Source organism: Streptopelia decaocto, assembly GCF_964273445.1.
Source record: "Streptopelia decaocto genome assembly, chromosome: 2".
Lineage (NCBI taxonomy): Eukaryota > Metazoa > Chordata > Aves > Columbiformes > Columbidae > Streptopelia > Streptopelia decaocto.
In genome coordinates, this window is record NC_138655.1 from 126490115 (window position 1) to 126515860 (window position 25746).

The 25746-nt window shown below is 41.5% G+C and overlaps 1 protein-coding gene across 1 annotated transcript in view; it reads left to right on the top strand.

Moving 5' to 3' along the window:
• The first annotated feature begins 1153 nt into the window (after positions 1-1153).
• ANKRD28 (ankyrin repeat domain 28) overlaps positions 1154-25746 on the top strand; it is a 131849-nt gene continuing 107256 nt past the window's right edge. Inside the window, exon 1 of the mRNA XM_082046530.1 lies at positions 1154-1294. Within this exon, the coding sequence (XP_081902656.1) occupies positions 1268-1294 (27 nt within the window). The 5' untranslated portion in view covers positions 1154-1267. The remainder of the gene's footprint in view (positions 1295-25746) is intronic.

Consider the following 25746-nt stretch of genomic DNA (forward strand, 5'->3'; position numbering starts at 1 on the left):
GAAGAGAAACTTCATCTAATTTCAGTGTCCTGTGTGCTGCTTTTTGTTCCTTTCACAGGAGTTTTAAAGGGCTATGAATATGTCCTTCGTGTTTGATGGACAGAGGCTTACCACCAAGCCTGTAAATTATTTTTCTAAATAGGAGAATCACACAGGTGACATCTCTACTGATACTCTGCCAGAAAAATGCAAACATTTTATACATAGTGAAATAATCTCTTTTTAGGATTGACTATCATCTGTATTCTGTTTGTATATGGCCGCTCCATCTCCCCATTTGATAATACGTCAAGGTGTCTCTTTGTGCTTTTATTCTGCCTGTTCCCGCTAACCAGGATGTCAGTTCTATCGCTGTCCCCCATACCAACGGACCTTCGAAGCCCTGGAGTGCGCTGGGCCGCTCTGCAGCAGACCCCAGGGGAGCATAGGCAGCTCCACACCGGCACCGGCCCTGGGTGCCCCCGGGGCGCGACACGTCCCCCGTTAGAAGAGCTGCCGGCCGAGGAGACCGCGATTCCCTGACACGTTTCTCACACCAACAGGCGGGAACGCGGAGCGCTTTCTCTCCTCGGCAGCCAAGGGGCTCAGCCAGCTGTGGGGCAGCGGGTGGCTGCGCCCGCGGGGTGGCGGGCGGGCGCCGGACCCTTCCCCGGGAGGATCAGGGCTCTGCCTGTGGCCGAGGGGTGCCGGGGAACCCCACCTCGGGCCGAGCCCCGCTGTACCGGTAACTCTCGTCCGGAGCCTTTATCACCAGGTCGCCGAGGCAAAGCCTGAGGAAAACACAGCTACTTTTGAGAGCATCGCTGGCCTCAACCTCCCCGTCCCCACCTCACGTTATCCACCCCTTCAGCCCGCCTCACCGGCCGTGCCAATCAGCGCCGCCCTTACTCCGCCCCGCCTCTTGCGGACCAATCAGCACCGCCCTTGGTGGTGCGGGCCGCGGTCGGCGGCGCGGGCGGGCGCCTTTGATGCCGGCGGGCGGTTAATTCCGGAAGCTCCTCGGGAGCGCGAGGGGAGCGGCGGGGCGGGGCCGGAGGGGCGGGGAGTAGGAGAAGACCCCGCCCCTCCGGTCCCGCCCCTGGCGGGCCCGCCGCGCGCCGCCGTCCGCGAGCTCAGCGCGAGGCCCCGGCGCGGGGTGGCGCCGGCGGCGGGAGAGGAGGGGGGGCGTGGCCGGCGCGCGGGCGGTGGGGGGGGCGGGGCGGCGAGCGGAGCCGAACCGAGTCGTTGGTGGCCGGAGGCGGCGGCGGGTCGGAGCGGCGGCCTCGCCATGGTGTTCCTCAAACTCCGCGAGCAGGTGGGTGCGCGGGGGCGGCGGCCGCCTCCCGCCTCTCCCCTCCCTTCTCCTCTCGGTGCCGCCGGGCGCGGCGGCTGCGCGCTCTTCCCGCCTCCTCCTCGCCGCGGTGTGGCTGTGCGTGCGTCTGTGTGTGTGTGTGTGTGTGTGACAGGCGGCGGGCAGGGGGAGGCAGCATGGCTGCTGCCGCGGCCCGGCGGGGACGGGGTTGGGTGGCGCCATGTGCTCCCGGTGCGGCCACCGGTACCCCCTCGGTGGCCCCGCCGGCCGGGCGGGGGCCGCCGCCCCGCGCAGGTATCGGGCCTAACAGGTGGCCCGGGAGCCCGCCCGCCCCCTGCTTTGCCCTTTCCTCCCCGCCGCGGTGGCGGGCTGGCCCCGGAGCTGAGGGAGGGACGGCGTCCTGCCCGGGGTCCCTGCCGTGCTTCCCGCCTCGGGAGCGGAGGAGAGACCCGGGGGTGTGACGAGGGCTCTGCGGGCTCCCCCGCGCCTGTGTGTTGGAAGGGGGAAGGTCTCTGGGTGGCGCTAAGGGAGCCTGGGCCGGAGGGACTGACTGCCCAGGCTGAGGGGCTTGGTCCGGGCCAGCCGGCTCGGGAGCCGCGGCGGAAGGCGGCGTGCCCGGGACCCGGAGCTCCTCTCCGCCCGGAGCCGGACCCGGGCCGGGGCGGTGCTGCCCTCCGCCGTTTCACGTGCCCCAGAGCTGCCCGCCCGTCCCCTCCCGCACCACCTTTCCCGTTCTGGCCTTTAAAACCTTTTGTTCGGCTGCTGTATCTTTTTTCTCCGTGGTCATGACAAGCCTTCTACGAGTCCGTCCTCCCCTTCTGAAAACAAGGTTTTTCGTGCCTTTAGTGGCTTGTTGCTTTCATCGCATCACACCCTTCTTTGTTTGCTAGACTCTTTGGTTTCCATCCCAGCTTATGAAAAATACTTGTCTTGGCTGCTCTGTCCCTTTCTGGTGTCTCCCAGGTCCTACCTATTGTCTCCTGTGCAGTATGAAGATACAAAGGTGGGAGGGTCTGCTCTGCCAGTTTGCCGTGTGTGAAAAGATGCTTGCTAGAAAATGAATGTTCTTGTGTTTTCATGCGTGTTAGACCAAATTACCTGTAAAAACTCATACACCTCGCTGATACTCTTCCTTAAGATAACTGACTGTAAGACTTGGAGACCTCTTCCCTCCTCCAAAAAAAAAAAAAAAAAAAAGCCACACAGAAAAATACACCTAGAAACTTGGCAGTGGTTAGGCAACTGGTATCCTGTGTCTGTTTACTACACTGATCACTATCAGCTCATGGTTAGCTGCTAGTCCTTTCATCAGCCTGCATATACCTCTGTCTTCCTACACTTGTGTTGTATGGTTGCTTGGGATTTTGTTCTAAAAAATGTTTAACAATATAGGGTTGGGATCTTTATGCTCTGTTGTATTGTATGTAAACTTAGTGAAGTCTCATGTTTTTTGAGAACTTCATCTATGAATGAGCAATGATTGTGGACCTGAAATAAAGGTAGTGTCTTTGAATTAGGTTTCTTTTTAGGCTTCATTACCTTTCTTCTATGGGAGGCTCTCCACAGGAATGAACACTTGTTCATGTCTTCTATTAAATAAGACCTTCTGTTAGAAAACAAGAAATAAAACTCTTCTGCAAGTAATCATTGTCAAATAACTAGCAAAACCCCCATCATTAAAATATTAACATGAAAGTATTGTATTTCATAACTTTTATTGCAGGAAGGATCCTTCCATTAACTGATGCTGAGGTAAAATACTGGACTATGTGGGACCACTGGTCTGAAGAGTAATGCATGGGAGGCTTTCAGCTTCTATTGTAATGCAAGTTTTAATCCAGAAGTATGAAATGGATTTTTCGATAGTATGGATCTATGAAGGTGCACTGATGCACTGGGAATTGAAGTATTCTTTCACTTAAAAAGCGGCTGGTAGGGGCAGGGAAAAGAAGAGGAAGAGAGGGAGGGGAGTGCTGATTTTGAAGAGGTTTTTGTAGAGGGAGTGATTTTTAGCAACAGCTGTATTTCTGCTGGGTGTCAGTTGCTTAATAATTTGTTACAAACGATATTCTGTTAAAATTGCTTTCTTTAAGAATGCCCAAAATTATGACAAATCATATTAACAGTAAGTATCTCTGTTTTGCTAATTACAGAGAATTCTTCCAGGTCAGCGTTCTTGTGCAGTATGTTGCAAGATGTCTTGACTTAAGAACTAGATGCTGCGCTAAGATCATAACACCACCTGATCATTATTAAAAAACAAAAGAACAACAAAACAAACAAACAAACCACAAAACCCCACAAAAAACTAAAAACAAAAAAACCCCCTCCAAAACCCTAAAAATCCACAAAACAAAAAAACCCAAACAAAACAAACCCCCCAAAAAAACACCAGAACCAACTGTGGTACTATATGAAAGTTTGTATTCAATATTTCATAAAACATATTCCCTGTTTGCTTGAACCATATACTTTGTTTCCTTTAGAATAAAGTAAACTGTCAGGTGTGTTTGCAGTCCCTATGGTGAGTCTCTTCAGTGGTGGCTGTTTCATGGAGGAGTGCAAAGGCTGCTCTGTTTGTACTGTTCAGCTGGTATGAAGGAGGGAGATGATTTACGAATTTACTTTTACAACAGACAGATTAATAACTTTCTGGAACAAAAATTCTCCTGAAGTATTACCCTCCTGTAATTATCAAATTATTTTTTTTTCCAAAATCAACATAAACCTGTTGATTTTGTTCTTTGATAATGTATTTAAATGTTGTAATTGTGCTGGGGAGAGGCAGCCTGATATTTTCTTATACTTGATTTAGTTTAGTTTTTGAAGTTACTGCACACTAGCGTAGAAGCAGCACTTCAGAACTTACAGTGAAGTGAGAAATTCTGCTCTGAGACTCTTAATTGAGCTCAGAGGGTGAAATCCTAGTTCTACTTGCAGTTGATTTAATTTACTTAGTACACTGATAAACAAAACTTTGATCCTACAGATGCTTAATGCATCTGTGAAGCTCAAATATTTGGTTGTCTGTGGACACTGGTTTGATACGTGTAACTTTCAGGAATAAAGATTCTCCATGCCCAGAGAAGAGCAGGCGTTTCCTTAGGTTCAGCAAGCAGCCAGCAGGTACCTTCAATAGGAATTTGTGTTAGCACTGCTTGAGCTTTATTGCTTTGCAATCCTGCGAGGTAGGAATATCTTTCAAAGTTTTGAAATAATTCAGAGTGTATATTGCACTTTCAGAACTGACTCATGTTTGCTTTCAAAGTATATTAGGTATCAAAAAAACCCATAATCTGTATTTGCAAATTAGTATTTGAAGCTAAATTGAACTATATTGAGCAAAGTTGATACCTGTAATGCTCAACAGGAAACTTTAACTCTGGGGTAGAAAGAGCAATCAATCATTCAGGTGTCAAGTTAGGAGCTGTGGATTGTTCTGGGTGCTCTTGTTTTGTTGTACAACATTGGACTGACATTTAAAAACAAATGAAGCAAATCTGAAAATTCTGTCACTGGAGGTGAAGCCATTCAAAGTAGAGATGAAAAATACAGTAAGCGTACCTTCTGATGAAGGTATTTTGCTCTTTGGTTTGTTTGCCTGCATACTGTCTTCATAGACTGATGCTTGTATACCAGGTTCCTCTAGACGAAAAGCTGCTTTAACTAGTAAAATACCAAGTGAGAGGGAGACTATAAAGGTTTATTTCTTCCTGAAACACCATGATATTCTCCTGTAAGCAACTGCATTGAAAGCAAAGTTTGGGTCAAGTTTCACTGATGTTTTATCAGACGTTTTTTGAGGAGAGTAGTGTGCATTGGGGAAAGAAAAAGGAGTAAGTTGTGTGTCTTCTGGTATTTTTATTTTCTATCCAGTCATCGTTTCTAGGTATATTAGCTGTTTCCCAGAACAGGTAAATTCTTGCTTGAGAGAGCTGTGAGTTAGTCTGTCTTGCACATAAAGAGTAATTGACAACCCAGTTTTTCTTAGTGGGTAGGGGAAATTTGGATTGCCTGACAACTGAGGGATTCATTGCTTTTCTGTTGCAAGCCTTACCTGCATATGGGCAGGTTGTCTTTCAGGCTAGCATAAGCCTTCATTTCAGTAGAGTTTTGTTGAAATGCATGAAGCTCTGATGAAAACTGGCTGATTTTTTTAAATTTGATTTTGCAGCTATATAACTGCAAAGCTCATTCGATGCAGTGTTATAGTTGGTATAGCTTTATTATTTTCTTTCAGTACATCATAGGTTTAATTATGAATTTCTTGTTTTCTCTGAGTCTTCAATATGTAATAGGAAGAAATCTTAGTGCTTGTAATAATGGTCATTTGACAGGAATTCGTATGGGATTTTCCTGTATGACTGCTAGACTGTGCTTGAGGCAATGCGTTTATTCCCAGAAGTCAGAAGTGAGTGGAAAGGATTGGGGTATGAACAACTGTATGATATTAGAGTGACCACTTATCTTCAAAGTCCTTGAACAGTGAGAGCACTGACTTCTTTATTGCCCATTTATATCTTTCTCTTAGCTTAGATGGATCTTGTTCAATTGGCAGTTAAACAAATGTTTGCAGTGTCATAGTGAACACCCTGAATGCCTCTATGGTTGCTATTTTCATTACTGCCAGCGTTAGACTTCGTTCTTTTAGAATTCATGCCAAGAATAAATGTCCCAACTAGTTCCTTGTTACACTAAGAGGAGGAATGGTCTCCTGTGGTGATGAAAGGAGCTGCTGCTGTTCGATGAGGGAGGGATATGGTGGGAGTGGAATGATGTAGTATTTCTCTACACATTTTCTTCAGACACAGACTAATGAAATGTGTTACTTTAAAGTTACTGTTCCCTAAAAAAAATACTTTTGGGAATCTTGTTTCGAAGTTGAGAAGCACTCTGTGTGCTCTAATCTCCATCACACGTGCTTCCTAAAATTTGCACCTAATCTGTTTTAACTGTATACAAAATAACTAAATTAGGAAGTCGTAATACTTATCAAGATAGCTTAAGTATTACTGTTAATTCTCATGTTCCTAGGCTGAGAACTCACATGTACTGAAAAGGTAAGTTTCTTTAATTGATGGAAAACTTCGAGTAACTTGAACTCCGTTTATCTTGTTATACGCAGTAATTACTAGACCTTCCATTAGAATGTGTTGAGAGAACCTGGTTTGACCACGTGTTTGCTTTGGAGTGTCAGATTCCCTGATAACTTGGGTACTTCTGAGTTGTGAACAAGCAGTTCTTCTCAGTGAAGAAAACAAACTTTTTTTTTTTTTTTTTTTTTTTCCTAAGGAAGAGGGGGAAAAAAGGTGGGGGAGAAACAAAGCAAGCCTTGATTCTGCAGTCAGATCCTTACAGCAGATCCTGTTAACTCAGTGCCGTTCTGTGAGGGCATAAAGGTCTATTCATGCAGATAGCATTGAAGGTTTGTGACCATTACTTGGAGGCAAATATCAGGGGGAAAAAAACTGAGGCAAATGTGCACATGCCTGTGAAGAAGTGGCTTCCTTAGCACCCACAAAAAAGTCGGTTCCTGTAGGAAACCAGTAACTGTTGAGACTCTGAACTAGCAACCGCTGCCTGATGTGGATTGTTATTCTTTCCTTGTTTCCGTTCACTGAAATGGGTTGTGGAATAGGATGATTGAAATTAAATATCTTTGGTATTATACACTTCATATGTTCCACTTTATCTTTTAGCAGCTAGTTTGTTTCTTAGTTGCTCTACTTTTTATTTTTCCAGTCAGCTGGGCCTTCCCAGGGTCAAACTAATATTTGATCATTTGCTTTCTTCCTCCTGCCAACTTTTTGTTCTTACCTCTCTGCCTATTTCTGGAAATTGAGTGGGAGACTTGTTGCCTTAGTTACAGTGACTAACCGTTTCATAGTTATTTATAATGTGTGTGTTTAAATAACCTGTATCATAATACGAATCGCAAAACATTTCACATCAATAAAAAAAAAATGAGCAAAGCAATCCATGTCTGAGTCCTGGGAGCGCGCTTACAGTGCTGATTCTCAGAGGTTTGTTTTCCTTTGTTGGTGGAGGTGGAGGACAAGTTCTAATCTGGCGTTTGAAGGTGAATTTGAAATAAGGTATCCTGGTGTTATCCTTTGTGCAGATGAAGACTGAATCTTAATATTAAGCTCTGAAGTATCAGGGAGTGTTATTCTTCCTCTCCTTCATAATGATGCAAGTACTCTCACCAAGGGGTGGGAATATACCAGTTAAACTGTGTTGATTCAATTGTGGCTGCTCAGGTGTGGGTGAATTATACCAGCACTCACCCATTTCAGCACAAAAACTAGAGCTAATGCAAGTGGTGGGACTGAGTAGTTGGGAGGGAAAGGAGGATACGACTTGTAGGCAGCTGGGTGGGTACAGAGGGTTGAAGAGGAAGCACCAGCTGTGATACACAAATGAGTAAGGGGCAAAACAGTTGATCTGTAGCATCCTTGTAGATTGAGGAACTACATGTTAGCTGAAGCACCTAATGGCTTCTCTCCTGTAATAAAGAGGTGCTCTTTGTTGTGAGTTGAATATAATCTTAGATTTTCATTTATTATTTCTACACTAATATGTGTATGTGAGTTGAGTGAACAATACCATGTAAGTAGATTGTTATTTACATGGCTAAAGCCTACCTGTTCAGGGCAGTCTTAATAATTAGATATTTTTCCCACTAAACTACTGAAACTATATTTGAATTTGAGAGATGTAAAAGAAAGGTCTGTCTATTCTAAAACTGGAGTTTTGGGTAAAACAAGAAAAAGCCAAACCACTTTGCTTAGGCTTATGTTGTTAAACTTCAGAACTGTGTTTACAGAGATGCGGGGAACTTTTCTGCCCCAGAGTAGGAATGAATGCCTCCTAATAGCAAACTGTGTCATGTTAGGAGGACTTTGTGAATGTTGATGTTTGTATGCAACTGCCTGTTCACATGGGTCAATCCATTTCTGACTGTGTCCTGAACTGTTGTGAAGCCATCCTAAATGTTTGATGTGTTCATACTTTCAAGAAATAAACTGACAAGTAATGGCCTTCCTAATTCCAGGTGATGGACATTTGTTTATAAGTTATTCTTGGTCAGTCTGCAACCATACTTGAGGTTCACTTGCACTTTGTGTTGAAATCCTGCACTTCAATTCCATCCAGTGTCAAAAAGAAATTGTGGGTACACCTGGATTCTTTTTGACTTTGGCAAAAAGAAGATAGAACAGTATGTTAATAAAGAAGAGGGGACACAAGCAAGGATTCTTGTCAGCATGACAAAAGGAGAATGAAATTGCTGTAGTTAAAGCATTGAGGCCAAAATGAGCCTTTTAGAGCTTACAGAATTTCTAACTATCATGAAGAATTCAGTGTTTTGTTTCAAGATTTTGCTGTTTATCCTCTACATTTTGATATCATGAAGAATTCAGTGTTCTGCTTCAAAGTTTTGCTGTTTATCCTCTATGTCTGAGTAGCTCCATCTATACTGGTATGTCTAACAGGGAGGAAGTTGAACCTTCCATGTAGAAACCTGGTCATCTCACAGCAGGCAGCACAAGAGACCAAGGATCTGTCTATCTAGCTCATAGCTGAAGGACCTACTTGAATTATAGATAGCTGAACTGGGTGGGGAAAAACACATTCAGGAAGTTCTGTAGTTATTTATATACTAACATAATCTGAAACTAATGCATAAAGTAGTCATTTAAATTCATTGCTGCAGACTCAGTTTTGTATAATGTTAGGGGTAACTGGTATTTTTTTCCTTCCCTGTCCCATCACTAGACCATCTGCCTCTTCTGTCCATGGCTCATGTTAGTGGGCTGGCAGTCTATGCAAAGTCTCTTTCCATCCTGAGCACTCGACGTCTCTTTCCTGCCTCTGATCTCTGTGTGGTGTCTGCTGCTTATTTTCTGCCTCTGCTAACACTTCATTCTCTCACCAGCATCACCTCGCAAAGCCTCGTTTATAGGTTAAAATGAAGGAAAAGCACACATAAAATACATAGGTGAAGAAAACCAAAATGCTGATATTATTTTTCTGATCATGTGATTACTCATTGTTTTGAACTGAAGAAATGTCCTGAGTCATGGTACAAAGAGACTTCAGAAATAGCACAGTAATGGAATTCCCTACCCCTCGCCTCCATTCCTTTGTAACTGCAGAGTTCTGTTTGGTGCTTGCTGTGTTTGCTGGAACATGAGGATCAATAGAAAGAGGTCTTATGCTAATATTGTGTTGCTGTGCAGCCTCTTTGCCAAATTAGTATTAGTACTGCCTGGTACCTTTCATTTCCTTTGCTCCTCAGTTCCAGGAGCAGTATTTTGTTTTATAGCTCTGCTGTTATCTGTTTAAAATAGCGTTCTTTCATTCTGGAAGATAATTTTCAGTATTAAGGAGGACTTGTAGAACTTTCTCTTCTTGGTTTTCTGTCACCTGCAAGGTTGCAATTGCCGTTACTGTCCTGCAGCATTCCTGACCCCATAGTAACCACCCATCATTTATTTCTTCCACTGCTACCCCAGGATGTCATGTTTTCTGTTCTTTCCATGCACCAGCACACAGCCGTTGAAATATTATCTAACTCTACAGACTGAACGGTGTATTAAAGCAGAACTTTTCAAGTACACAATAAGTAACATTTTATGACTTGTCCATAGACATGTGTCTATTCTTTTTACCATAAGTTTAACAAATTACAATTACTGCAATCAACAATCTAAATAGTCATTTTAATCTACTCCAGAAAAAATGGAGCTCAAGAGAGGAGAAGGTCTTCATGATGAGAACAAAAGAATGGTGAAGAAGGGATTTGTAAAGCACTAGAGTGAGAACAAGAAGGACAAAAATGGTTAGGATATCAGAAATTGCTGATCACTGATACTGACAAAGCTCTTCTGATGAACTTCAGAGCTGATCATCCAAAACCCAACAGGTATCCAGCCACCCTGTGAACCTCTGTTTGCAATGACTTCAAGGGGCTGGTTCCTTTTACTACCTGCTGCACCTTTCTACAGCACAGGAGGGAAACTCACAGCATCTGTAGTCTCAAAACTAACACTGTGAATAATATAGGGAAGAGTGCTTTCTACTGTTTTTCTATACCTGGAGATGTAAAAAACTGATTCGGGTCAAGTATATAAAATTTGTCATCTTGCAAGGGCGAATATAGTTGTATGCAGCCACATATTTTATTTTTGAAAGGGCTTTGATTTTGTGCATTGTGAATTGGCTGCATTTTTTTCTTTTTAAGACAACATTTAGCAAGCCACAAGTGCTTAAAAAAAAGTGTGGTATTTTTCAGTTTGCATTAAAACAGATTAGTTGTGAGTTCCTCACCTGAAGGCTGATAAAATTCCCGCAATGCTCTGTTTATGTGTTAAAACTGCTTTAGTAATCATTTTAGTATTAAGCTTATTGTGTACATAATTAAAGAACTGCTAGCATCAAAGTAGAAATACCACAGTTTATGACTTTGTGCCCGAAAGTAGTTGAATTATTTTGCTGAAAATGTAGCATAACTATTAAAAAGCCGTTGATTTAGTCTTTATATTTCAACCTAAGCTTCATCTGGAAGGCTCTCATTGGCTGTTGCAATGGCTGTAGAAAAGACTGTAAGCATTTAGGGTATTGCACTGGCTTCCTGTCTTGGGATCCAAACCCCTTACATGGGGCAGTGGTGAGATATGTTTCCTTCTATAAAGTTCTTCACTGGAACTTACATAAGCCAGAGAAATAGTATCTGTTGGAATGACAGGAGGAATAGCAACACCAGTCGTGTCTGTGGAGACTGTCAGAGGAGACGTTCAGCTCCCTTTCCCTGGAAGCTCACCATACCCGTATTAGCAGTGCTCTCCTCCATGCTGCTTGGGGGTGTTGCAAAGTCATTTTGGAACTGTGGTTCTGGAGTAAGTGCCTTAGAAAATTGGCTTTTTGCCTCCTGAACGACCACAAGCAGATATAAATCTTCTAGGCCTGAAGCTTGGTCTTGTGGCAGCCATTGGCCACAGTTAACTGAACCCAAACACAGAGTGAAAGTACCTGCAGAAAAGATGTCGGAAATGTCTGCTGGAGTTCAGCCTTCTACGCTGTGGGAACCCTTATTGCCTCTTATGAAATATGTGTGTTTTAAACATGTTCACAAAAGCTTCCCTCTTTTTTTTTCTATATCATGACTACAGTGCCCACTACTTCTTCCCTTATGTTGGCTGACACAACTTTCTGGGAAAAGTAACTTGTAAAAGTAGGATGGATAACTGGAGAAAAGATGAGGAATTGTTGGAATTATGTACTTTGACCTCAAGATTTCCTGACCTGCTGTTGTATGGAGTGCCATGATGTAGAGTGGCTGTGAAAAAATGCATCATCACAGGGTGCCTGTTCAGAACACCAAGTTCTTTGCATAGTATATGATGCAGCTGCAGAAGTGAGCTGGCAAAACTTTGGTGTGTATTTGCAGTCTTGGTGTTGTTTTGTGGCTGGTTATTGTTGTTTTCTTTGTGGTGGTGGTGGGGTTTTTTGTTTGTTGCTTGTTTGTTGCTTGTTTGTTGCTTGTTTGTTGCTTGTTTGTTGCTTGTTTGTTGCTTGTTTGTTGCTTGTTTGTTGCTTGTTTGTTGCTTGTTTGTTGCTTGTTTGTTGCTTGTTTGTTGCTTGTTTGTTGCTTGTTGTTTTTTACTAGGTAAGAAACAAGGAAAATTACCCATAACAAGCAAGGTTCAGAACAGACAGAAGCATTATGGTGTGTTTTTCTTGTTATTCTGTTCTCCTTTTAAGAGGTTAATTAACAGACAAAACTTTGCTAATTATGTGACTTGGAAATTATCTACCACAGTGAAGGCCAACATTTTCAGCTGACAGATAGGAGAAGGAAACACAGATACAAGAACTACTGAGAGCGAGTATGTTTTGCTGTAGGGCAGGACTTGGTGGGGGCGGGGGAAGAGGAAAGAAAGTACATTGTCTGAATGAACTTCAGTCTTTAAAGTCACGTGGAGTAGGTAAATTTTTGTGAAAGGGTAGGAGTTCCATAATTTTAGGATGGAGCTTAATGACATTCTTTTTACTCATTTGCAAAGCTTATAATAATGATTGAAACTCACTGACTTCTAATCTCCTGCCTAAGACTATGGTTTGATATTTAGTTGCAGCTGAGCTTAAGCAGTTGCTCATTCTGTTCTTCTGCAAAGTGGTGAAAAGAGCAGGGACAGACAAATTATTTAGGTTAGCATATGACTGCCGAGTTATTCCTTGAAAGTCTTCCTAAGAAGGAGCTAGAAAGGAGTGTTTTGGCTCAGATAAACTTACTCTCATGTCTTCCTTTACAACAGAAGTCCTGTAAATGCAGAAGAGGCGTCTTCTGTGAGTATCCTTTGGTTTGAGGGCTGGAAGGCAAGTGGAGGAATTTGAGTGTGGTCTGCTTTGGGCCTCTCTCTCTGGGAAAACAACTCTAGAGTTACTGGCCTGAAACTTCTTAGAATGTGTTTTGAAACTCAGCGACATGCATGATTTTCTTGTCTGATTCATGATTGGTTTTGGGTTTGAGTGTGGTTGTGAATTCCTCTTTAATTGTGAGAGAACCTAGGGTTTTAAGGATATCTGCTTCTATTTATAACATGTTGTGTTGACTTACACTGACTGTGAAAACACTGAAACAAGAAAAGGACTTCTGTAACATACTTGTTTACCACATGCGCTGCCTTTCAGGACCCTCAGTTTTCTTGCAGCATTTCTCAGGGTTCTCCCTCCTCTTAGGCTGATCATGTGTGCTGGTATTCATGGGTTTACAACTGGAGCTCTGCAAATGACATCAAAAAGATTTTCTCTTGCCTTCCATCTCAGAAGGCTACGGTGAAAGTATAAGATCATGTTCAGAGAGTCCAGTTACCTGAAAACTGCACGCCAAAAGTAGTCTGTACTTGCTGCAGCCATTTACCGGATAGAAACATGTATGGGCAGAAAGCCCTTCTACTTCTTAACACCCTTGTGTATTGCTGTGTGTGCAGCTCTAATTCTTGGACAGCATCCAGTGACTACTTGGAGTCATGCCTGTTGTGACCAGTGATCCCTCTATCTCCCTGCACAGAGATACATGCTCAGAGTAGGGAGATATCTAACTAGAAAATATGCTCATGGAAAAATGACTAAGTTGAAATAAACTAAAATAGGAATTGACCACTTCTCTAGAAATAGTAATTAGTGAAGCATGTCAATCTAAGAATAAATTGAAGTCTTCTGTCATGGAAGACAAATTGAAATATAAAATTGTAGTTAAACCTGGTTTATGTTCCATGTATGGTTGTATGGATACCACAACATAAATGCCTTCGTTGTGCAAATATTTCTATCAGCAGCCAGAAAAGGTAGCATTTTGAATCGTCTTTAATGAAAACATTATTGAAATGGCCTATTCCCCACTTCATTCTGTTTCGCAGTTTGATCCTGCTGCAAAGCTGTTTAATTTAGTAGGTTATAGATAAGGCTATTCATACATTTGACTATGGTTTGATTTTCTGGAATAAACAATGATAAAACTACAAAGCTTGGTTTTAAAAAAATGGGCATGTCTTGACTATAAGAATGTACTGGGAATAATTACCTTAAAAATAAGGGTATAATAAAATTGCACTTAACAGTCTCCACACAAATAGTTGTTTACATATCACCTGTATGTTTGTAAAAAGATATCTTTTGTATTTTGAGCTAAAAAGCAAAGAATGTGGAAGATTAAAGTCAGGGCACTTGGCCCTCATAATTTAATTTTTTTTTTTTTTTTGTATTTAGAAGCAAGCAGGGAAGACTCAGTGAAGGTCAGGTTAAAGCTTCTGGTTCATGCTTGTTCTTGAAAGTGCTTATCAGCACCTTTTTGTTTATCTAAAATCTTAGGCAGTTGTTCAGGGCCTGTTTCATGAATAGATCACCTGTCTCTGCTGGGGGCTCTGGAGCAGGTAACTGGAGAGTAGTGTCAGTGCTGCTCCTAGTAGGTGTCAAATCCCACATGGGTGACATAAAAATGTAAAATGTAAACAAATGAACACTGGGATGTGAGTGATGGTGGCAGGGAACAGAATTACAAACAACAAATAAATATTTTGCAAAGTGTTAATAAGAGAAGTAGTTTGATATTTAAGAAAGCTTACCTAGATACCTGATTCTAGATTTTCTTTGTAAGAGGAGGGAATATGAGAGGTTAGCAGAATCTTATTTGCTATGCTGAAATAAATTAAAATTAGTAGGCAAAGTTTTGAGAACACCTGTATTATGTAGCTGTGTTTAAAAATCAATTTCAATGTTGTGAATTAAATGACACTCATGATAATTTTTTTGCTATTCTGTACTTAATGTTCCCTATCTTATAAGAGATATGGAGTACTTTCTGTTTTGCTTTTTGTATTATGTTGGACAAAGGTTCTCAGTGATAAGACTAGACAAAAGGTTAATCTGTTTTCAGTGTGGTTTATTGGCGTGGAGTGTGGGAACTTTGGGGGAATGTTCAGCTTGAGGCTGTAGAGAACAAGACAGGGAAATTTTTAATTTAAAAATTACATTAGGGAATATATGTATCAAATTTGTTAAGATCTAAGTATAGCATCTACTTGCATTCAAAGAATGTAAAAAAATAACGCCTAAGTACTATATATTTGTTGCCAAAAGACTGAATTTGAACTGCTTCATGGACGGAAGTCATGAGCTAAGCTCTTGGAATGAGTTTGTGAAAGTCCAGTGTTTGAAAGCGGTTTTAGACAACGGTAGCCTCTTCTGGAACAAATGGTATTTTCTTTACAATCTCTTACTCGATTTGTTCAGTGTTGAAAACCAGAGGAAGCTGGGCAAAAGTGTCTGTTATGGAGTGAAATCTGACAGAATTGTACTCATCCTAAAATTTTGACAGACTTTGTGACCAACCCCAAGTGATTGATTCAGCTCCACAGTATTTTCTTCATACAATAACTGCTTAACTTGAAACATTTTTGAAAGCTTTTTAATTAGTGGCACATGTAATTAAAACAACTTTTTTTTTCTATTTTTATTCAATGCCCTGAAAAAAGAATAAATTACAAAGTATAGCAAAAGTAATAAAAGTGAAGTAATTAACACATCGTAAAGGTCATCACATGCTATTTAAATGCATCCGAAAAGCAAAAATATAAACCAAGATAATTCACCTTGATTTGACTGGGTCTGCCCTTTATCTAAACGAAGGTAGAAGTTAGTTGAAAAAGTGTTGGTAAAGCAATCAGCTGTCTCTTCTGAAGAAGGGTTATGCCTGGTGAGGACATGTGTTCTTCACAAGTATTTGATGGTGGCTTGCTGGTCTCCTCGCTGTAGCGGGATTTAAGCAGTCTAGGACAGAGGGGAGAGAAATTGCTGCAATGGTGCTTCACTGCTTTGGAAAGATGTGGTATGTTTGCTTCAATATTCATTTTATAGGGTGGTTTTTTGTCTCTGATTTTGGTTATTTTTGATCACACCTGGTTCACTGCACATCACTTTTCAGCTCCATGTTTGGAAGGTAGTCTCCCAACTTTTCCCCATCTGACCCCTATCCTCCTCACCCCTGAAGAAGTGAAAAATGTGGCCCAATTCACCTTGGGTTCCGCTCTGTCAAGGAAAAATCTGACCAATTTAACTCATTTTTAGGAGCACCAAACCTATGTATTTGGAGGTAACTGAATGTACTTTGGAAGTGAATTCTGTTTAGTCAGTGTAAGGCCACTTTAACTATAAATGAGCAAGGTCTTGGTTTGGCAAAGTGATCTGCTTTAGATTGATGGCATTATTTAGTTTGGATTAATTTTGCTGGGAAGGTCTGTGTCTACTGTGCATGTGGGCTTAGCTGTAACAATTAACCCATCTTTATTAGGTTGGTGCAAAAGTAATTGCGGTTTTTGCGTTACTGAAATTTGCTGTTTGATATTGGAATACATTCTTAAATGTGGTTATGTTATGCATCATTTTAATGCACTTTTCTTGTTTTATGCTTTTGTGCTACTGACTTGTTACTTGCTCTTTGATATTTATTTTAGACGATGGAAATATTAGACAAAAAGCAAATTCGAGCAATTTTGTTACTCAAGTTCAAAATGGGTCGTAAAGCAGCAGAGACGACTCCCAACCTCAACAGCGCATTTGGCCCAGGAACTGCTAATGAATGTACCAGAGATGGTTCAAGAAGTTTTGCAAAGGAGACAAGAGCCTCGAAGATGAGGAGTGTAGTGGCCAGCCATTGGAAGCTGACAATGAACAATTAAGAGCAATCATCAAAGCTGATCATCTCACAACTACACGAGAATGTGCTGAAGAACTCAATGTCAACCATTCTGAGAATGTGCTGAAGAACTCAATGTCAACCATTCTAGGGTTGTTCAGCCTTTGAAACTGGAGAAGTGAAAAAGCTCGAGAAGCCAGTGCCTCATGAGCTGACCAAAAATCAAAAATAATCATTTTGAAGTGATGTCTTCCTTTATTCCATGCAACAACAATGAAACATTTCTTGATCAGATTGTGACGTGCAACAAAAAGTGGATTTTATACAACAACCAGCTCAGTGGTTGTACCAAGAAGAACCTACTAAGCACTTCCCAAAGCCAAACTTGAACCAAAAATGGTCAGGGTCACTGTTTGGTCTGCTGCTGGTCTGGTCCACTACAGCTTTCTGAATCCCGGTGAAACCATTGTATCTGAGAAGTCTGCTCAGCAAATTGATGAGATGCACCAAAAACTGCAACACCTGCAGCTGGCATTGGTTAACAGAAAGGGCCAAATTCATCTCCGTGACAATACCTGACTGCATGTCGCACAATCAGCGCTTCAAAAGTCGAACAAATTGGGCTACAGAGTTTTGCCTCTTGCACCATATTCACCTGACCTCTTGCCAACCAATTGCCACTTCTTCAAGCAGCTTGACAAGTTTTTGCAGGGAAAAGGCTTCCACAGCCAGCAGAAAGCAGAAAATGCTTTCCAAGAGTTCATTGAATCCCAAAGCACAGATTTTTATGCTATAGGAATAAACAAACTTATTTCTTATTCGCAAATATGTGTTCATTGTAATGGTTCCTATTTTGATTAATAAATATGTGTTTGAGCCTAGTTATAATGATTTAAAATTCATGCTCCAAAACTGCAATTACTTTTGCACCAACCTAATAGATCAGGTTGCCCAGAGCCCCACCCAGCCTGGCCTTGACTGTTGCTAGGGATGGGGCATCTACCACCTCTCTGGGCAACCTGTTCTTGTTTACTGCAGGGTGACAACAAACTGTGGCAGATGCTCTCTGTTAACCCCCTGCTCTCCCCAGTAAGGAAAGGGAATAGGAGGAAAAGGGAGAGAGATTTGAAAGTTGGAAAAGTTAAAAATGCTTCACTAATGCTGCTAATAAATAGAGAAAATAATACAAAATATACAAAACCACTCTTGAATATCTGGAGTTGTGCAGTGGCAGAGTCGGTGTTGCTCCAGCAACTGCAGGGCAGGCACCCTGAAGTCCTGGGCTGGACTCTGCAGCAAACTGAAACTGAATTCAGGGGTGCAGGGTCTGGAACTAGGCCTTGGATCGCAGGCACAACAGGCAGGGTCCTCTTCAGATGCCAGCCATGGTCGAAGAGAGCGAGATCCTTGTGATCTCCCACTTTTATAGGGTGTAAGATGTGTATGGATTGGAATTGGTCAATTTTTAGTCACCTGTTCTGTTCCCCCCTCCTTGCGAATATGCTCCCCTCACTTGTGGCATGTGCAAAATTTATCAGTAACCTTGGCTGCCATAGCAATAAGACTAAACCTGGGTCTCTTCTGCATACCATTGCTACCCTTATCAGCTTAGCGAACAGTGTCTGAAAAACATGCAGTCAGATTCAGAAAAGTGCAGTTACTTAGAAGAACTTAGCTGAAAGGAAAATTCACTAAAAGAAAAACTGGTCTTGTTTTTAACAAAACCAGGACACCTTCTTGTAAATAATTTCTTCCTTATATCTAGCCTAAATCTCCCCTCTTTTAGTTTAAAACCATTGCCCCTTGTCCTATCACAACAGGCCCTGCTAAAAAGTCTGGATGTGAGCTGGCAATGTGTGCTTGCAGCCCAGAAGGCAAATTGTGTCTTGGGCTGCATCAAAAAGAATGTGGCCAGCAGGTGGAGAGAGGTGATTCTACCCCTTTACTCTGCTCTGGTGAGACCCCGCCTGGACCCAGCTCTGGAGCCCTCAGTACAGGAAAGACATGGATCTGTTGAAGAGAGTCCAGAGGAAGCCACCAAGATGATCAGAGGGCTGGAACACCTCTGCTATGAGGACAGGCTGTGAGAGTTGGGCTTGTTCAGCCTGGAGAAGAGGAGGCCACCTTATTGTGGCCTTTCAGTACCTTAAAGGGGCCTATAAGAAAGATAGGGACAAACTTTCTAGCAGCACCTGTTGTGGCAGAACAAGGGTTAATGGTTTTAAACTAAAAGAGGGGAGATTCAGGCCAGACATAAGGAAGATATTCTTTACAATAAGGGTAGTGAAACACTGGGACAGGTTGCCCAGAGAAGTGATAGATGCCTCGTCCCTGGAGACATTCAAGGCCAGGCTGGATGGGGCTCTGAGCAACCTGATCTAGTTGAAGATGTCCCTGCTCAGTGCAGGAGGTTGGACTAGATGACCTTTGCAGGTCCCTTCCAACCCAAACTATTCTATGATTCTGTGACCATGTCAAAGGCCTTACAGAAGTCCAGACAGATGATATCTATAGCCTTTCCTTTATGCACTGATGTAGTCACTCCATTGTAGAAGGCTGCTAGGTTGGTCAGGGACTTGCCCTTGGTGAAGCTGTGCTGGCTGTCTCTGCTCACCTCCCTATCCTCCATATGCCTTTGCGTAGCTTCTAGAAGGATCTGTTCCAGGATCTTCCCAGGCACAGGAGTGATGCTGAGAAGCCAGTAGTTCCAAGGTCTCCCTTTCTACCCTTCTTAAAAATGGGTGTGATGTTCTCCTTTTTGTAGTCACTGAGGACTTCCATCTGACTGCCATGACTTTTCAAATATCACGGAGAGTGGCTTGCCAACTGAATTAGCCAATTCCCTCAGGACTCGGGGATGCATCTCATCAGTTCCCGTAGATTTATGTATGTTCTGGTTCCTTGGGTGGTCATTAACCTGATCTTGTCTAGCACTGGGAGAGACAGTACTTGTCTTGCAGTTCATCCATTTGAGAGGTGTGGGAAGAGAGCTTGCCAGTGAAGGCTGAGGCAAAAAAGTTGTTGAGCACCTCAGCTGTCTCCTCATCTGTTGTTACCAGTTTGCTAGTCTTATTCATCGGGGGTGGGGAGGGAGATGCTTTTTTTTGACCTTCCTTTTCTGGCTGGTATACCTGTAGGAGTCCTTCTTGTTATTCTTTGCATGCTCTGCAGAGTTCAGCTTCAGCCACACCTTGGCCTTCCTGACCCCATCCCTGCACAAGCAGGCATCGTCCCTGTAACTCTTCTCAGCATAACTGTCCCTGCTTCTACCGCTTGTACATTTCCTCTTATCCTTTAATTTGAACAGCAGGTATTGACTCAGCTATGCTGATCTCTTGCCTCCCTTTCCTGATGTCTTATACCTGGGGACTGGGAACTCTTGGAAAGCATCCTTAAAGATCTGCCAGATCTGTTCTGCTCCCTTGAACCTGAGAGCCGTTTCCCAGGGGGTTCTATTGACTAATTCCTTGAAGAGCTGGAATTTTGCTTTCCTAAAATTCAGAGTCCTGACTTTACTCTTCACCTGACCAACATCCCTCAGGACTAGGAACTCCACCAGTGCATGATTGCTGTAGCCCAGGCTGCCTTCAGTCTTGATGTTGCTGACTGGCTCACTTGCGTTGGTGGCCATCAGCTCCAGTATTGGGTGACACAGCACTGGAACAGGCTGCTCGGAGAGACTGTGTAGTCTCCTTCTCTGGAGGCATTCAAAACCTGCCTGGACACGTTCCTGTGTGATCTACTCTAGGTGAACCTGATTTAGCAGGTGGGTTGGAGTAGATGATCTCTATGATTCTATGATCTCTAGAGGTTTCTTCCAACCCCAACCATTCTGTGCTTTTGTGACCTTCCCTGGTAGGTCTGTCTGTTACCTGGCTTAAGAAGGCAACTGCTGCTTGGGTTGCTGGCTGTCCTGGCAGTAGAGAAATGAACATGTGCACTGTTCTTCTATATGTGTTATAGCACTTCTTCATTAAAGATCCAGTGAGGCCATTTGGATGCACTTCCAGTTTTGCTCTCAGAAGTAACTCTAAAAATATTATTTTAAAATGTATTGCTTTCCTTTCAGAGAGGAGGAAACAAATCCAAGGAGCTTTTTACCTATTATGATTTGTCCCTGTTAGTGCATGAGCTGAGTGCTTCCTATCACTTAGTTTCATTTTGCAGATGCATATTTTTTGGTTCAAAATGGGATTTCTGTTTTATCATTCTTTCTGACAGACATATAAGTTTGCAGTATTTTCTAAAATGCTCCTATTCCTTTTTCCTGTTTTTCCCCACATCATATTAGGTTGACTGGAAATGTTAAAATTGAAACATGGAAATTAAATTGTGATTACAAGCCATGAATTAAACCCCAAATTCTTAAAGGTGATGTGCTGGTACCAAATTCCCTCAGCAACTGCCACCCTGCTATCCTAGAAATACTATTGATCAAGTCTAATCTTTGTTCCTTGGCAGACCTAAAGTATGTGAAGCTTTCCTTTCTCTACCAATACTCATTTTTAACTGTTGTTTTGCCCTGGGTATTCTAAAATCTGTGGCAGCTGTGTACCAGAAATTCACTGTTCCATAGTAATAATCTAACGCAGGGGTGTCAAACTCATTTTCACCGGGGGCCACATCAGCCTCGCAGTTGCTTTCAAAGGGCTGATGTAATTTTAGGACTGTACAAGTGTAGTAGCAGTTACATTTACTCTTTTAACTGTTTCATCCTCTTATTTTTCAAGCACTTAGGTTTTTGTGAAGCCAAACTAACCTTTGAGAGGTAACCTACTATGGACAATAGTATTCTGAACCCGTTTTTTCTTTGATTTTAACATATATGAATATCACTTCTTGAATTGTAATCACTGCTTTGAGTGTAACAAGCATCTGTTCAGGTTGAAAAGTGTCACTCTCTTCTAGTCTTTTTAAAGTACAATGTTTTTGAAAAATAGCTGTAGATTTTTAAAAAATCTGTCCTGGTTGTGAACTTTCTTGATGGGTTGATTTATGTATGATTTATGTATGAACTACTGTGACTCATAGCACACTACCTTATTTTTATCCAGATAATTACCTTGCTAAAAGATGTGTGAAATGGTATTTAAAGATTTGTTCCCTCAGCTTCAGGAGCAACACTATTGTCTGCCTCTTTATCTGTCCTCTTAATGTCAGATGAGAATTCATCTTCTGCTTGCTTTGCTTTCTTTTCAAATTTTTAAATTGAAATTCTTTCTGAAGTACTTAACAAAAAGAATTGTAAAAGTGAAATTGAGGACTTTAAAAATGGTACCTGAGGTTCAGTACTGGGTGTATGTTTTTGCCTTTTTTCCCCAAAGCTGTGTCAATCCCAGATATATCATAAGAAATTATAAAGTTCATGTGGCTTTTTGTATGTGCAGTTACTGTTTGAAGAGATACACGTGAACACACTGAAATAACATGTAGGTAAAGGTTTTTGAAATCTCTAGAGGGTCTTACTCCTCTTTTGTTGTGATCATTTTTCATTTTCAATAGTGGTCAGAGGATCAACATGTGTTTTCACTTAGGTCATTTGGGCTACTTCATAGAGTCATGATTTCCAGGCTTATGGATTCATTATTTCACCTCTTGCTTTATGCTGGGGAACTGTTCAAGCTCAAAGCTTGTTTCTGAGTAGCAAATAATTAAGTAGCATTCAACACCAGCAATGCTCTTAAATCTGTTTTTTGAATCTACTTTTTATTTTAAAATGATGTAATATTTTTGCCATGATCTCTGACAGTTCTGCTGATTCATAGTGAAACATCTGGTTCATTTGCCTGTGAAGCTCCTCAGAGCAGTAGTCCTTGCTAAATAGGTAGTCACTGAGGAAGCTGCGTTGCATCGCATCCTCCTACCCCCAAATCAACTCAGCTCACAGCTGGACACATATATTAATGATATTAGTTTTATGTTAATGATATTAGTTTTATGTTAATGTGCCTACTTGTGAACTGTGATTACTGGGGCCAGACGTCCTTGTGAATATCTGCTGCTGATAAACCTGCTGGGAATTGTAAGTGCTATTACTATAACCTACAGAATGCTCTGAAATAACATGCCTGATTTTAACCAACAAAGTGTTAGAGGATCAAGTAAATAAACCAGTGTAAGTGGGTCAGATTTTTTTTTTAAGGTAGTGAACAATTTTCTCATCTTTTAGTTATTTGAAGGCATGAAAGCTAGAAGGAAAAAGTGAGATACAATTTAAAATTAATTGTACATTTAACACTTGTCAAAAGCTTGGTATAAATATAAACAAATGATGACAAGGATTTTGGAACAGCAGATGGATGCCTCTTCTCTCCCTTCTAGCCCCCAAGATATCCAGGAATATCTTTGGGAGAACTTGGTGTCCTTCCTGTAAGTACTCTAGTTTAAATGTAACCATTATAAATAATCTATGTTTGTGTTACATTGAAACAGTCTGTAGCATCATTTAGTACTACAAACTCTAATCTGATGTAAAAGATGGAGCATTAGGTGCAAAATATGTTGAGTTACATATCCTGAGATCCAAAGTAAAGCTTGGGTTTGTATTTCAAAATATATTGCTTTTATTGCAACAAAAATAATGTTGGTAACTTCAGCCTTCCACGTACTTTAAATTTCCAGGACTTTTTAAAAGAAAAACAAAGAAACCTGAGCTTTGCATGTTTTTACAGTATTAATAATGCGTTTTGTGATAAGCCTTTATACCTTGGTTATGACTTCCATGAATTCTTGTCCCCCACCCACACAGCTTCATTAGGAATAGCAGCCTTGTTTGGCTCGTGGTTCCAGGCGCTGGCGATGGCTTTGTCCACCCTCGCTCAGATACTGCCACGAGTCATCTTTTTGAATGAGATTTCCGCGCCCCTCACTGGGATTAGTCTCACACTGTGTCTTTGCGAGGTCCTTGTTCCTTCTGATGTGGTTACTGCTTTTACGCTGCTCAGCACAATTTGCTTTAGAAGGCTGCTTGCGAGTGTTGATTCTGTTGGTTGGGTTTTTTCCTTTGTTGATGCATTTTTGTCTCGTCTTTGTAACAGCAGTTATCTTAAATAGCTTTCTCTCTGAATTATTGATGTTCTAGAATGATTTCTTGCTTCTATTATGTATTCACTTTCTCCTTGATCATGTCTTGCATCTATTCTGTGACATAAATATAGTTATATGAAATACATCAGCCTCTGCAGTGTGAGTCTATAGGTATCTCTGTAGTACTCTAGATTACTGGGTAGAATTTGGCAAATAATTATTAATATAAATTCAGAGAATAAGGGATTCAGTATCTGTTACTGTTGATAGTTCTTATTTTAACTGATAAGTCTTTCTGTATTCTCTGACTTAACTGCTTCCATAACATGAAGAGCGGAGCATCACGTTGCTCCATGTTCTCCCTGCTATCTTGCCAGACTACCCTTTGAATGGGACCACAGATGGTATGACTCATTTACACTTGTCCTAAGCAGGCGAGGTACTTAACACCAAGTATGTGCCTCCAGCTTTTGATTCCTGTGAAAAAGATAAGTGTTTCCCTCCCCTCATCCCAGCTAGAATTATTTTGCTGTAATTCAATCAGATTTTAGTTGACCTTCTTTTTAAAATTGAGCAGGCAGTTGTTTGGGGGCTTTTATTGTTGTTGTGTTTTCCATCCCCTCCACTGACTAGAATGCAATTTACTTCATTTTAAAAATATGCCAGTTTCCTGCTGATTTTGCTGAGGCCACTTTTAAATAGGAAAAATGAAGATTACGTAAGAAAATTGCTTTACCAGTTGGATCTAGAAAACACCCTGAGGTACTATAAACCTACTCTGCTATTCCTTCAGTACCTCTGAAATACAGATAACTCTTTTTTCCTAGTGTATTACTAAGGTAGCGTATTCTGCAACTTGGGATATGAGTAAATCAGCATCTTCCCTTCTCAAATAGGCTGAGTCTAATAGGGCTTCAGTGTTGACCATTGTCTGGTAGGTCTTGAATATGCTGAAAAAGGAAGTCTTATTTTGACTTTTAATAGGATCCTTTTCCCCTCTTTTACCCACACTTCAGCTGAGGATCTGCTTTTACCGGTGATGCTGAGGAACGTGGGGTGTGTTGAAGTCACACGTGGCACTGAACAGTTTAAAGGGGAAGTGAGCGCGGGGGATAAAGCACAGGCTGGTGTGTAGTCAAGTGCCTTAGTTGTTCAGCCTTGTCCCTTTTCACTTCAGTCAGACCTAAAACCAGGCTCCATGTTGCAATACAATATCCTTTTCTCCTTTTGAAGGCAGTAAGTTTACTAAAAAAATGGACCAGGAGCACCTTTTTCCTAACCTTTATTTGATACCACTAATAAATCTGGGCAAAACTTGGAAATTTTTGTCTATTGTCCCATGGTCTGTCTATATATAAAAATAGTAGCTACTGTTGTAAAATAGTAGCTCTGTTTTTCCACAACTTCCTTTGTTTTCTTGCAGCCATTTCCTATATATGCTTTTGATCAACAAAAATTTGGTGGACCAGCCCTCCCTTAAGCCTGTGTAGTTGTTTGTAATGGCCCCAGAGCTGCGTGTCCGCTCTCACCTGAAAGCTGAATGCTTTTGTTTAAAGCTCGTACTCCCTCTGATGGCGAACTGCTGCACTTCCCTGGCTTCCCATGTTTGCTTTCATCTTTCCCTCTTGGTCTCCATTTTATCTTTTTGCTGTTACGCTGGATCAGACTAAGTAATTTTGTGTGTGTATGCGTGTAGTTTTAATAAAGGTGATAAAATCGAAAGGCTCTACCACACTGCGTGTACTAGACAATAATAAGCTAGTTGGTCAGATGGGGGAAAGGAGAGAAAGTTGATTTTCTCTACTTGAATTTGTTTTATATTTTTAAATATCAGAGTTGCTCTTCTGTGATTCAGCTGGAGTATATTTCCTAACGCTTGGCTTAAAGTGATGACTCAGTCTTCCTAAAGCTTGAATAAGAATACTGTGCTCTCCAAAACTTAAATTCTTTGTTCCAGGGGTTGAATATTTGAACAATACCAGCTTATGTATGGTACAAAAAAACCCCAGTACTACAAAGACTCTTACTAGGTATTTTTTTTGTGGGATCATTATTAATAAATGACTGTATTTAAAATCTTGAAGTTATACTAATCAGGATTTAATACATAGAAAATAAATATAAAAGAACAATCTTTGCAACTTGCATGTTAATTATATGATACCTATGGCTAATTAAAAATTGCCATATGCTAAGTTTGTCATGTAGAGTACGAATAGTGCAAAATAAAGCT